At 41.0% G+C, this 13,405-nt stretch overlaps 1 protein-coding gene across 4 annotated transcripts in view; it reads right to left on the bottom strand.

The window, feature by feature from the left end:
• The window catches only part of WASL (WASP like actin nucleation promoting factor), a 75,413-nt gene that overhangs the window by 22,806 nt on the left and 39,202 nt on the right, over nt 1–13,405 (bottom strand). For all 4 annotated transcript variants that reach the window (XM_075928545.2, XM_075928532.2, XM_075928536.2 and 1 more), the window contains exon 6: nt 14–182. In XM_075928545.2, coding sequence (XP_075784660.2) covers nt 14–182 — 169 coding nt within the window. The remainder of the gene's footprint in view (nt 1–13; nt 183–13,405) is intronic.

The following is a 13,405-nucleotide window of genomic DNA, read 5'->3' as shown; positions in this document are numbered from 1 at the left end:
CAAGTGTCCTTACTGGAAGTTGCTCGGAGTTCCAATATCTGCCTTTGTCAATCTCTTCTTTTTCACTTTTCCCTTTTTCTTCTCTTTGGTATATGAAATATTGTTGCCTTGTGAACTATAAAATCTGTTAGTTGTAATTTCTGGATTTTTGATATCAACAGTTGCCATTGGTAGATTTGGACCTATGAAGAGAGGACATGGATTTCACTACTGAAGTGGGTTACACATTTAACCATCTACCTGGATCATTTTTATACTGCTGACACGTGCATATTATGCCCATTTGTTCCCCAACTCATGTGGTACGCTTTCTGAATTCTCAGGCCAGGTCTACAGTAGGAATCAATGTCAAACTAAAGAGACACAACTCCAGCTACGTCAACTGCATAGTGGGAGTCATTGTACCTTAATTTGACTTTCACAGTGGGGGACACTGCAGTGAGTGTCAACAGGAGAAACTCTTCTTGCTCTGATGAAATACTGGAGTCAATGGGGGTGTGATCAGAGGTCAAGAGAGCGGGTCTTTACTCCTTATAAACCCTGGCAGATCAATCCCACAGCAGTAGCGTAAGCAAGACCTCAGTGTAAGCACATTAGCAACTGATAAGTTCACTTCTGTATAATAAATAGTTTACAGCTGATCTGAGGTACTACCATAATTTCACAAAGTGGACATTTGTTTTTGCTATTTTCTGTACAGAAGAAATCAAAGCAAGAGTAAGAAAAATTGTTCATTCCATTACGTTCATTTATGTAGAATAGTAAGTACATAGGTTTGGGTGTTTGGAATATGGAACACTAAATCTACATAGCAAAGTAGCTCCTAGTTCTGACCAGGATGCATACAGGCCATCTCCAAAGCAGCTGAGCACGTTCCACCCTCCAGCTTCATGGCTGAATAAAACTCTCTCAGCAACTGAGGACTTCACAACAACTGAGGTTTCTGGCACCAGAAACGACAGTAAGACTTTCTCGTACGCCGTGACCTACCTGCTGGCTCCCAGACTGCATAGAGAAAGAAGCAGCCTCACTGAAATGCAGATGGATTAGGAAAGAAGATGGGGAAAACAGAAACAGGATTGGAAAAGTTGGGAGGAAGGAGGATAGAAAGAGCCAGGTAAGAAGAGCCAGGTAAGAAGACGACACACAGATACAAAGGTGTGTAGCCACTACAGGATGTTCCCCTCCGAAATTTAGCATTGAACCTAGTCTCAGCAGTCCGTGGCTATCCAGCAAATACAATCACTTCAAGACATAATGCATACACACGAGATGATCAATTAAAGCTGTACAAGAAACTTTAATTCTAACAAAACTTTAATTCTAACATTTCTTAACTGTTAAACAAAAGTTGCAATTCAAGTACCCAAAAGTTATTTTGGATGTAATATTAAATATAAACTGAACACTGGACTTTGATAAACTAGAAAATAGAATATGGAGTATTAACTAGAATTTTTTTCTGAAGGCAAGTGACTATATTCTTATACAAATAATCCTGATACTAACGAATATTCAAGAATTATTCGTCTTACTTATTTCTTAACATAAAGGTTATTCAAATGTATTTTGGTAGTATTAGCTAATAGGTCTCTTTTCAGTTGCCTGTTTTTTTAGTGAACTTGCTTTAGCAGGAAGAGATTTTTCTCTTTACAGTCTTGCATATATTGAAATATTGTTTGACTCTTGAAATTAGTCCTTTGAAATAATGCTTATGTAATTACTGTTTCAGAGACTTACAATATATAAAATGAAAAAAGTTATAGGATTCAAAGTAAGCATATTAATAAAAATGAAATATTCTTTAAAAAGTACTAATATACAAATGTTAGAAGTCTAAATAATAAGATAGATGAACTACTGAACCTCATATTAAATGAGGATATTGATCTAATGAACACCACAGAAACGTGATGGAATGAGGATAATCAGTGGGACACAGTAATATCAGGGTACAAAATATATCAGAAAGACAGAATGGGTCATGACAGTGGAGCAGTGGCAATATATGTGACAGAGACCCTAGTATCAAATGAAGTACAAATCTTAATTTAATCAAAACTGTTCCAAAGAATCTTTATATACAGTAATTCCATGCTCTAATATGAATATAGCAATAGGCAGGGCTCGACAGTTTAGGTAATCTACTCGCCATGGGTGAGTAGATTATAGCCTGGCACGGAGCTGCAGGGCAATCAGTGCATGTGCAGAGCGGTTTGCGCATGCGGCATGTGCTGAACCGTGTGGCTGGCAAGCAGGGCTCGCTGCGGCTTGGCAAGCCCTGGCAATAGGGATACACGGCTACATTTCTATCACTATTCAGGATGGTGAGAGTGACTGTGAAAAATGCTAAGAAAGATTAGAGAGGCTATAAAAACAATAATGGGGGAATTTTCACCTCAGGATAGGATGTAGAGATAAAGTAGACACTTTAAATCACTGCTTCTTGGAACAGCTGGTTCCAGAACCCACAAGAGGAGAGGCAATTCTTGATTTAGTGCTCTGCTTAGGACAGAATGTGGTCCAAGAGGTGAATAAACTAGACCAACTTATATATTATGGTCACTATTTTCAGTTCAACATCCCTGTGGTGGAAAAAACACCACAACAGCCCAACACCATGGCATTTAATTTCAGAAAGGGGAGCTATATAAAAATGAGAAGGCTAGTTAAATTAAGATTAAAAGATGCAGAGCCAAAAGTAAAATCCCTGCAAGCAGCATGGAAACTTTTCAAAGACAATATAATAAATAGATGTTTAACTTAAATGTATACAACAAAGAAACAAATACACACAAAATAGATAAAGACAACCAAAAACAGTGCCACTTTGGCGTAACAACCAAGTAAAAGAAGCCACGAGAGAGAACAAGGCATCGTTTAAAACGTGGAAGTTAAAGCCTAATGAGGAAAACAGAAAGGAGCAAACTCTTCACATGAAGTATAAAAAAAAATATAAGGAAGTACAAAAAGAAATTTGAAGAACAGCTAGCCAAAAACTCAAAGAGTAGTAGTAAACTAAATACTAATTTTCTTAAGTACAACAGAAGCAGGAAGTGTGCTAAAAGCCAGTGGGGGGCTCTTGGACAATCAAGATGATACAAGAACATTCAAAGAAGATATGGTCATTGCAGAGAAACCAAATGAATTATTTGCATCTGTCTTCATGGCTGAGGATAGGATGTTAGTGAGATTTCAAAAACTGAGTCATTCTTTTTAGGTGACAAATCTCAGGAATTGTTCCACACTGTGGTGTCATTAGAGGAGGTTCTAGAACTGATCAACTAAAGAGTAAGGAGTCAACAGGACCAGTTGGCATTCAAATGTGAAACTGCAGAAATATTAGTTGTGGTTTGCATCCTATCCTTTAAATTAGCTTCTGTACCAAGTGACTGGAAGATAGCTAATGTGAAACAAGTTTTCAAAAAGGACTTTAGAGGTGATCCTGGCAATTACAGACCAATAAACCTAACTTCAGTATTGGTCAAATTGGTTGAAACTATAGTAATGAACAAAATTGTCAAACAAAATTTGTTAGGGAAAAGTCAATGTGGTTTCTGTATAGGGTTGCCACGTGTCCGGTATTGACCCAGACAGTCCGGTATTTTCACCATCTGTCTACTAAAAAAATTCAGAAAAGTGTCTGGTATTTTCTGATTTTTTCCTGCCAGGAAGCAAAAACACTGGACATGTGGCAACCCTACAACACACTCAGCAACTGGGCCCAACCCCTGGCCCCCCCGCCCCTGGATCCCCTGCTTACCTGGTTCTGTAGGGAAGCTCCCTTCCGGCTCGACCAAGAAAACAAGATGGCTGCCGGGAAAAAACCTAAAGAACTGAGCAAGGGGAAGCAATGCCTTCCCTGGGTCTTCGTGCTTAACCCCTTCTCTTCGTACCCCCATTCTGACTCTGCACGCAATTAAAGGGGCCATGCTGTTTTAATGCGGTTTTATTTTATTTATTTATTTTTTGGCTTAACTCTTGGGGTCCTTTTTTCAGCTCAACAACTTTGGTCTCCCCTGTCCTTTTCTTCACCCCACAAAAGAACTTTTTTCCCCCCAGTGTTTTTTTTTGGGGGGGGGGGGGGGGAGGGGGATTGGGAAGTGGTGTTCGGTATTTTTGTTGAAACAATCTGGCAACCTTATTTCTGTAAAGGGAAATCATGCCTCACTAATCTACTAGAATTCTTTAAGGAGTCAAGAAGCATGTGGACAAGTGGGATCCAATGGATATAGAGTACTTAGATTTTCAGAAAGCCTTTGACAAGGTCCATCACCAAATTCCCTGTTAAGCAAAGTAAACTGTCATGGGATAAGGAGGAAGATTCACTCATGTACTGATAACTGGCTAAAAGATAGGAAACAAAGGATAACTGTCAGTTTTCAGAAGGGAGAGTGGAAACTAGTGGTTTCCCATAGGGTCTGTACTGGGACCAATCCTATTCAACATATTGATAAATGATCTGGAGAATGGGGTAAAAGAAGGTGCTGCAGATGATACAAAACTGCTGAAAATAGTTAACCCAAAGTTTTGAAGAGCTTCAAAAAGGACCTCACACCACTAAGCGACCAGGCAACAAAAAGCCAGAAGAATTTCAATATTGTTAAAATGCAAAGTAACACGCACTGGAAAACAAACAATCTCAACTATAAGTATGATGGGAACTAATTTAGCAGTTACCACTCAAGAGTCCTTTGAATCTTTGGGGATAGTTCTTTGAAAACATCCACTCAAAGCAAAGCAGCAGTAAAAAAAGGCAAATAAAATGTTAGGAATCATTAAGAAAGGGAGAGAGAATAAGACAGAGAATATCTTATTGTCTCTGTATAAATCCACAATATGCCCACATCTTCAATACTACATGCTGATGTAGCTGCCCCACCTTAAAAAGGGACAGAATGGCTTAGAAGAAAAGTTCAGAAAAGGGTAACAAAAATTATTAGGGGCTTGGAACACCTGCCATATGAGGAGAGATTAATAAAACTAGGACTTTTCAGCTTAATAAAGAGGTGACTAGGGATGTTAAAACAAGGTTATTTTAAATAACTGACTAGTTGATCAAGTAGTTGATAAAATTCTATCGACTATTCCATTAGTCGACAGGGAAGACAGCGGGCTCAGTCCCTGCTCACGCCAGGTCTGCGACCAAACCCTGCTGCAGCTCTGCAATTTAAAACGCAGTAGGAGGGGGTAAGGCTGCCTGGCTCCTACTGCCTTTTAAATTACAGAACCACAGTGGGGACTGGTCCCAGCACAAGCCGGGACTGAGCTGGGCTATGTGCCCAGCCTGCAGCAGCCCCTGTCTGTGAGTAGTCCAAGTGGGGAGTTGGGACCCCCCACGGACAGGAGCTGCTGCAGCGAAGCAGCCCCTGTCCCCAGAAGCTGCAGCAGACAGAGCAGCCTCCCTTGCGCCCCCCCCCCCCCAACTACTGCCTCAGATAAAAGCAGCAGTGAGGGGCAGAGGAGGCACTGTGGAGACGATGATGGGGGGGGGGGGGGAGAGAAACCAGATTTTAAGCAGGCGCCCCCTAGCACTGGCTCCTGCTCCCTTCATAGAATCATAGAATCATAGAATAATAGGACTGGAAGGGACCTCGAGAGGTCATCGAGTCCAGCCCCCCGCCCTCAAGGCAGGATCAAGCTCCGTCTACACCATCCCTGACAGATGTCTATCTAACTTGTTCTTAAATATCTCCAGAGAGGGAGATTCCACCACCTCCCTTGGCAATTTATTCCAATATTTGACCACCCTGACAGTTAGGAATTTTTTCCTAATGTCCAATCTAAACCTCCCCTGCTGCACTTTAAGCCCATTACTCCTTGTCCTGTCCTCAGAAACCAAGAGGAACAAATTTTCTCCTTCCTCCTTGTGACACCCTTTTAGATATTTGAAAACCGCTATCATGTCCCCCCTTAATCTTCTTTTTTCCAAACTAAACAAGCCCAGTTCATGAAGCCTGGCTTCATAGGTCATGTTCTCTAAACCTTTAATCATTCTTGTCGCTCTTCTCTGCACCCTTTCCAATTTCTCCACATCTTTCTTGAAATGTGGCGCCCAGAACTGGACACAGTACTCCAGCTGAGGCCTAACTAGTGCAGAGTAGAGCGGCAGAATGACTTCACGAGTTTTGCTTACAACACACCTGTTGATACAACCTAGAATCATATTTGCTTTTTTTGCAACAGCATCACACTGTTGGCTCATATTCAACTTGTGGTCCACTATGACCCCTAGATCCCTTTCCGCCATGCTCCTTCCTAGACAGTCGCTTCCCATCTTGTATGTATGGAACTGATTGTTCCTTCCTAAGTGGAGCACTTTGCATTTCTCTTTCTTAAAGCTCATCCTGTTTACCTCTGACCATTTCTCTAACTTGCTAAGGTCATTTTGAATTATGTCCCTATCCTCCAAAGAAGTTGCAACCCCACCCAGTTTGGTATCATCTGCAAACTTAATAAGCGTACTCTCTATCCCAATATCTACATCATTGATGAAGATATTGAACAGTACGGGTCCCAAAACAGACCCTTGAGGAACTCCACTTGTTATTCTTTTCCAGCAGGATTTAGCACCGTTGTTAACAACTCTCTGACTACGGTTATCCAGCCAATTATGCACCCACCTTATCGTGGCCCTATCTAAGTTATATTTGCATAGTTTATCAATAAGTATATCATGCGAGACCGTATCAAATGCCTTACTAAAGTCTAGGTATATGACATCCACCGCTTCTCCCTTATCCACAAGGCTCGTTATCTTATCAAAGAAAGCTATCAGATTAGTTTGGCATGACTTGTTCTTCACAAACCCATGCTGGCTATTCCCTATCACTTTATTACCTTCCAAGTGTTTGCATATGATTTCCTTAATTACCTGCTCCACTATCTTCCCTGGGACAGACGTTAAACTGACCGGTCTGTAGTTTCCTGGGTTGTTCTTATTCCCCTTTTTATAGATGGGCACAATATTTGCCCTTTTCCAGTCTTCTGGAATCTCCCCTGTCTGCCATGATTTTTCAAAGATCATAGCTAAAGGCTCAGATACCTCCTCTATCAGCTCCTTGAGTATCCTGGGATGCATTTCATCAGGACCTGGTGACTTGCTGACATCTAACTTTCCTAAGTGATTTTTAACTTGTTCTTTGTCTATCCTATCTTCTAAACTTACCCTCTCGCTGCTTGTATTCACTACGTTAGGCACACCTCCAGACTTCTCGGTGAAGACCGAAACAAAGAAGTCATTGAGCATCTCCGCCATTTCCAAGTTCCCTGTTACTGCTTCTCCCTCCTCACTAAGCAGTGGGCCTACCCTGTCCTTGGTCTTCCTCTTGCTTTTAATGTATTTATAAAAGGTCTTCTTGTTTCCCTTTATGCCTGTAGCTAGTTTGATCTCATTTTGTGCCTTTGCCTTTCTAATCTTGCCCCTGCATTCCCGTGTTGCTTGCCTATATTCCTCCTTTGTTAGTTGTCCTAGTTTCCATTTTTTATATGACTCCTTTTTTATTTTGAGATCGTGCAAGATCTCCTTGTTAAGCCAAGCTGGTCTTTTGCCATATTTTCTATCTTTCCTACACAGCGGAATTGTTTGCTTTTGGGCCCTTAACAACGTCCCTTTGAAATACTTCCAACTCTCCTCAGTTGTTTTTCCCTTCAGTCTTGCTTCCCATGGGACCTTACCTACAAGTTCTCTGAGCTTATCAAAATCTGCCTTCCTGAAATCCATTACCTCAATTGTGCTTGTCTCCCTTCTACCTTTCCTTAAGATCATGAACTCTATTATTTCGTGATCACTGTCCCCTATACTGTCTTCCACTTTCAAGTTCTCAACTAGTTCCTCCCTATTTGTTAAAATCAAATCCAGAACAGCTTCTCCTCTGGTAGCTTTTTCAACCTTCTGAAACAGAAAGTTGTCTCCAATGCAGTCCAGAAACTTATTGGATAGCCTGTGCCCCGCTGTGTTAGTTTCCCAACATATGTCTGGATAGTTGAAGTCCCCCATCACCACCAAATCTTGGGCTTTGGATAGTTTTGTTAATTGTTTAAAAAAGGCCTCATCCACCTCTTCCACCTGGCTAGGTGGCCTGTAGTAGACTCCTAGCATGATATCACCCTCGTTTTTTACCCCTTTTAGCTTAACCCAGAGACTCTCTACACAGCTATCTCCTACATTCATCTCCACTTCAGTCCAAGTGTGTACATTTTTAATATACAAGGCAACCCCTCCTCCCTTTTTTCCCTGTCTGTCCTTCCTGAGCAAGCCGTACCCTTCCATACCAACATTCCAATCATGCGTCCCATCCCACCAGGTTTCTGTAATACCAATGATATCATAGTTGTATTTATTGGTTAGCAATTCCAGTTCTTCCTGCTTATTACCCATACTTCTCGCATTTGTATATAGGCATCTAAGATACTGATTTGATCTTGCCTCCCTGTTGTGCCCTGATCCTCCTTTCTCCTTCCCATTATAGGCCGTAGTCCCCCCCATTTCCAACCCATCTCCCAGTCCCGCACATGCAGCACTTACCTGTGGGCTTTGTTCACCTGCCCCCAACAAACCTAGTTTAAAGCCCTCCTCACAAGGTTAGCCAGTCTGTGTCCAGACTTCTCTGGCTGCCTCTGATATAGAGGCAGTGGAGGAGGAGTGGGGGGGGGAGGGAAGAAGTTTGAGTAGTCGATTCAGACTACTCAACAAGCCTACACAAGGGTATGCATCTACATGATAGCAGTAGTTTCAAAGTATTACTCTTCAAAAATATTTCTAAAAATCAAATGAAACTTGTCACTTTGTTTTGGGGTGATAGTGTAGTACTACATTTACTTTGGAGATCAGAATATTTCTCTCACATCTTTTCTGACAGAAAGTCTAAATCTTCAAACACTCAGTATGTTGAATATTTGCTGCCTATACCCTGTACGTGAAATTCTATTGTTATAGTAAATATAAATATTATCTATTCAAACAAAGAGTTAATTTCATAATTTATATTTATTCAGCTATAAAAATTTGAAATGTAAATCAGGTTACCTATTTTAAAATTCACAGAATAACTTTAAGCCAAATGAGACTGCTTACCATTAGTTTTAGATCTTAGTTGTCCACGAAGAATACAAGAACCTCTGCACGAGCTATCATTTTCTTCTAAGACTGCCATATTTATATCCAACAAAAATTTCCCCATCATAACACATGCACCTTCCCCACCAGCTGTAGACAACTCAAACGAAGATGAGAGGGGCAAATAGAGCTCATCATTTGGAAGTACTTGACAATACAGTGGCTCTAAGCATCCACTCATATTAATATTGGTGATATCCTCAGAAGCGGCTCCAGAAAATGTAGTACAAAACATTTCAGTATTTTGTATTTTATTTAGAATCCTTTGTATTTTAAAGCTTTGAATGTCACCTGTCCAAGTGCAGACAGCTCAAGAATAAGTCTAAATGATTCTAGTATTACAGCTGAAATAAAAATACAGTAGTACCACATGGTTCTTAGAATCTCTCAAAAAAATAATTGACAAATCCCTTTCTTTTTTGCCCAGAATTTTACCATGAGGTCAGTATAACCATGGTAACTCCTTTAGTTTTTAATAGAGACTTTGCTATTATCAATGAGAGTAAAACAAATCCCAGGAAATTGCAGGCTAATGCATTTTACATAACCATTAATGCTATTTAGTTTTAATCCTACAATTCTGTTCAAAATCTTAGATCCTCAACATCAAAAGGTCATCCAAACAGAGGATTTTTTTATGTGAAGTGTAGCTCTACAGCCAGCCTGCTCTACATGTGCAGAAAAATTCAGACTTTTAAACATTATGGGTGAGACGATGGGCCCCAGTAAAAACAATGGTGACTAAGGCTAAGTCTACCCTGGGAAAGTTTGGTGACAGAAGTGCTATTGACATGCAAAAGTGAGAACCAGTCAAATTGGTTTTTCTGCCTCCCACTGTCAACATTTCACAGTCACATTTCTCTATCTGTCCACAGGGTGATAGCAAAGCAATACAGGTAAGCATCCCACAGTACAGTGTTGCAGGAAGGCGGTGCTGATCCCTGTGCTTCCTGGAATTCTCTCAAGGTATGTCTACACTAGATTGTTAAATTAGAGCTAGGTAGGCAAATGAGGCAACCGGAGTTGCAATATCCCGGGCTCTATTTGCATGTTTCCGTCCGGTCGCCATTTTGAAATTTCACTAGCCCGAACTCACTGCCATGCGGCTACACGCGGCAGTGAAACGTTAATTCGAACTAAGTCCTTAGTTCGAATTAACTGTTACTCCTCGTGGAATAATTTGAACTAAGGACTTAGTTCGAATTAATGTTTCATTGCTGCGTGTAGCTGCGCAGCAGTGAGTTCGGGCTAGTGAAATTTCAAAATGGTGACCGGACGGGAACTTACAAATAAAGCCTGGGATATTTAAATCCCGGGCTTCATTTGCAACTCCGGTTGCCTCATTTGCCTACCTAGCTCAAATTAATGAGCTAGTGTAGACATACCCTCAATATTTTCCCACAGCATTCTCAGCTGCTGGGAGCAGCATCACGAGTTGCTCTGTGCTGAAGATGTCAAAACAGCACAGCAGTTTCTCCATCCATCCCCCTGCAGCACCAGTCTGCCTGCTGCTGTGTTTCCAGCAGGGCAGAACAGGAACATACAGATGATTTACTCTTTTTGTTTGTTCCCCAAACAGAACAGCTCACTCAGCTGTCACATACTTCCTGGAGCTTTGAAAAAGGAGGGATGCATGCCTGCAGCTCAACAGAGATCACAAAACACAGATGAGCAGAGTCATCAGGGCAGGCATTGTAGGATACTGGCAGAAGTCAGTTCTCAGGACAAAAACCAACAACAGAGTCCACACTGGCTCTGTCGACAATAAAGGGAAAAGTCTCTCAGAGAGGTGAAAGTCAGTTGTCACCAAAATGAAGTATTTTTCCCCAACAAAAGTTGCATTGTAGGCTCATTGATTTGTCAGCAAAAGGCAGTTTTTGGTGACAAAACTACGCTGGCATGACAAGGCCTAACTTTAACAAGTCCTGGATTTCAAACTAGGTATATTAAAAATATATAGAAAGGTTATATTCTAGTTCACAAAATCTTTTATAAAAAACATTCAGGCATTGAAAGAATATTGAAAGTAAAGTTTGTTCAAGAAAAAAAAAAGAATATTTTTGTTTTACTAGACCCTCCTATGACCTGAGAAAGTTATATGAAAGAACAGTTTACTTAATCTACAGTACCTATGGTTCTTAGAAATGTGCTCTCCAGTGGTATTCTTTTGTGGTGCACATGAACCCACTGCATCTCTCAAGTTGAATATATTTTGACCAGCACTGTTTGGTTCATCCCTTTACTTTACATGCCCTAGGTAACTTCTTCTGAGAACAAAGTGTGGAGGGGAGTCAATTATCCTTCAGTCCTTCCCCAAGACAGAATCCAGGTATTATCAGATTGTAGCAGCAGGAAGGAGAGCAGTTACGGAATACATATGCACAATATGTCAAAGAGCCACACTTACTGCAGAGTAAATCACTGTTGTTTCTTCTTTCAGTGCTTGTCTGTGTGTATTTCACTTTGGTAGCTCAACAGTGAATTGATGTAAAGGAGGTGGCTTCTTGAAGTATATCGGAACAGTCACTGTAGAATAGCGTTGCCAAAAATGAACATCTGACCTTGATGCCTCAAAAATGCATATAATGATCCCCATGCAGCTGCCCTACAAGTATTAGAAATGGGTACACTTCTCAAAGAAGCTGAAGAGGATGCCCAAGATGTGGCAGAATAGTTAAGGTTTAATTTAGGTAACTCATAACATGGCCTAAAATAATTAACTATCCACTTAAAGTCTCTGGGTGGATATTGCCTGACTAGTCATCCTATGCAAAAACATCTCAACCAACCTGGGGAGGTTCCAAAACATTTAGTTCCATTAAGGCAAAAGGAAAGGGCCCCAAATATATCCAAGCCATGAAGTATGTCCTATCTTTGGCTGGCATGGGGGACAAGGGTAAACTGAAGGTTAATAAATGATGTGGTTGAGATAGAGAACTGAACATCTTTAGTAAAAATGGAGAATGACCTAAGGAGAACTTCATTATTATGAAAGAGTGTATGATGACCCACTCAAAAATGGCTGCATTTCCCTACTCTGCAGACTGACTATTAAGGAAGACTTTGTTCCGAAAGAGAGGACGCTGAAGGCAATAAGATCCCAGGAAGGAAGTGGACCAGTGCAGAAATGAGTGGATGAAGCCTCTCAGGAATTTATTTAGCTCTGGGAATGAAAATGCAATGTGCCTTTGTATTGGGACATTCAACAACTATAGTCTGCCGATGACAGTGCCAGCCACAGCAATCAGCGTTGATGGTGTCACATTATGTAGTGAAGTTCCCAGATCTGGCTTAGTCCTGCAAATCCATAAATCTCTAGGATGGCATTGCAGACGACAACAACTGGGGATAGGATGTACACACTTTTCCATGCTAATGAGGAGTTTGAGACCAGTGGTTGAGATGACTTTGTCCGTTGCAGCAAGATGCATGCAACATTTCAAATATAAGGAGCAGGATCATGATGTTTCACATGAAGTCAAACCATTTTATGCTCATAATTTTGCACTCACAGCATGTATGGAATGACTAAGAGTCCACCTTTGTGCACAGCATTGCAAGCAGAATGCAGATTTGACAGATCTTTGTCTTTGCACAGACTTTTTTGCATCCGTAAGACAGACCTAGTCAGAAAGAGACCTGGTTTTCTGCAATGGTTTGATTTCTGCTTGTAGCCTCAGTAGATGAGCTAATTAGCTCTCTCCACAGTACTCAGGTGCCCCCTGCACTGAGGACTGATGGCACAACTCCAAGTTCTGTACCTTGGCCTTCTGCCGTGAAATGCTGAACCCCACAGTATGGGCAGTCTTCTCCACAAGCAAGGCAACGTCATCAATGTAGTCTTGGTTTGTGAATGTTTCCTGACCAAGCTTGATGCTAATGTATGGATCAGAAATCCCAATATCCAGTCAACAACAGCAGGGTGAGAATGCATTCTGTCACACACCGGAGGTTGTGCAAAAAAGTGGTGAAAACTGAGGACCAATGTGTACCCTAGCACTGGTACTGGTGAAGATTTTGAACAAATTTTTCCAGGATATCTGGAATGCTAATTAGTGTGAGCCAAAGTGCAGTGGGAGAAAAATCAAATAACTCCAATTGTGTCTAAGGGTGGACTGTGCAGGAAATCAAAACTCTCTAAAAGAAAACTGCTGTAAGGGTTAAAAGTTTTCCAGGCCTCTCTCTCTAACAGTGAAATCATCTTAAGTCTAATCAAGACCCTTACAATGCCTCCTATCAAGTTCATGGAGACTCCTAGTCGGTCACAAATTGTCATGTAAACTCTTA

The sequence above is a fragment of the Pelodiscus sinensis genome, chromosome 1 (genome assembly GCF_052426305.1).
Source record: "Pelodiscus sinensis isolate ZL-2025 chromosome 1, ASM5242630v1, whole genome shotgun sequence".
NCBI lineage: Eukaryota > Metazoa > Chordata > Testudines > Trionychidae > Pelodiscus > Pelodiscus sinensis.
The sequence above is the reverse complement of the archived record's forward strand: the minus strand, read 5'-3'. Positions and strand labels throughout refer to the sequence as shown.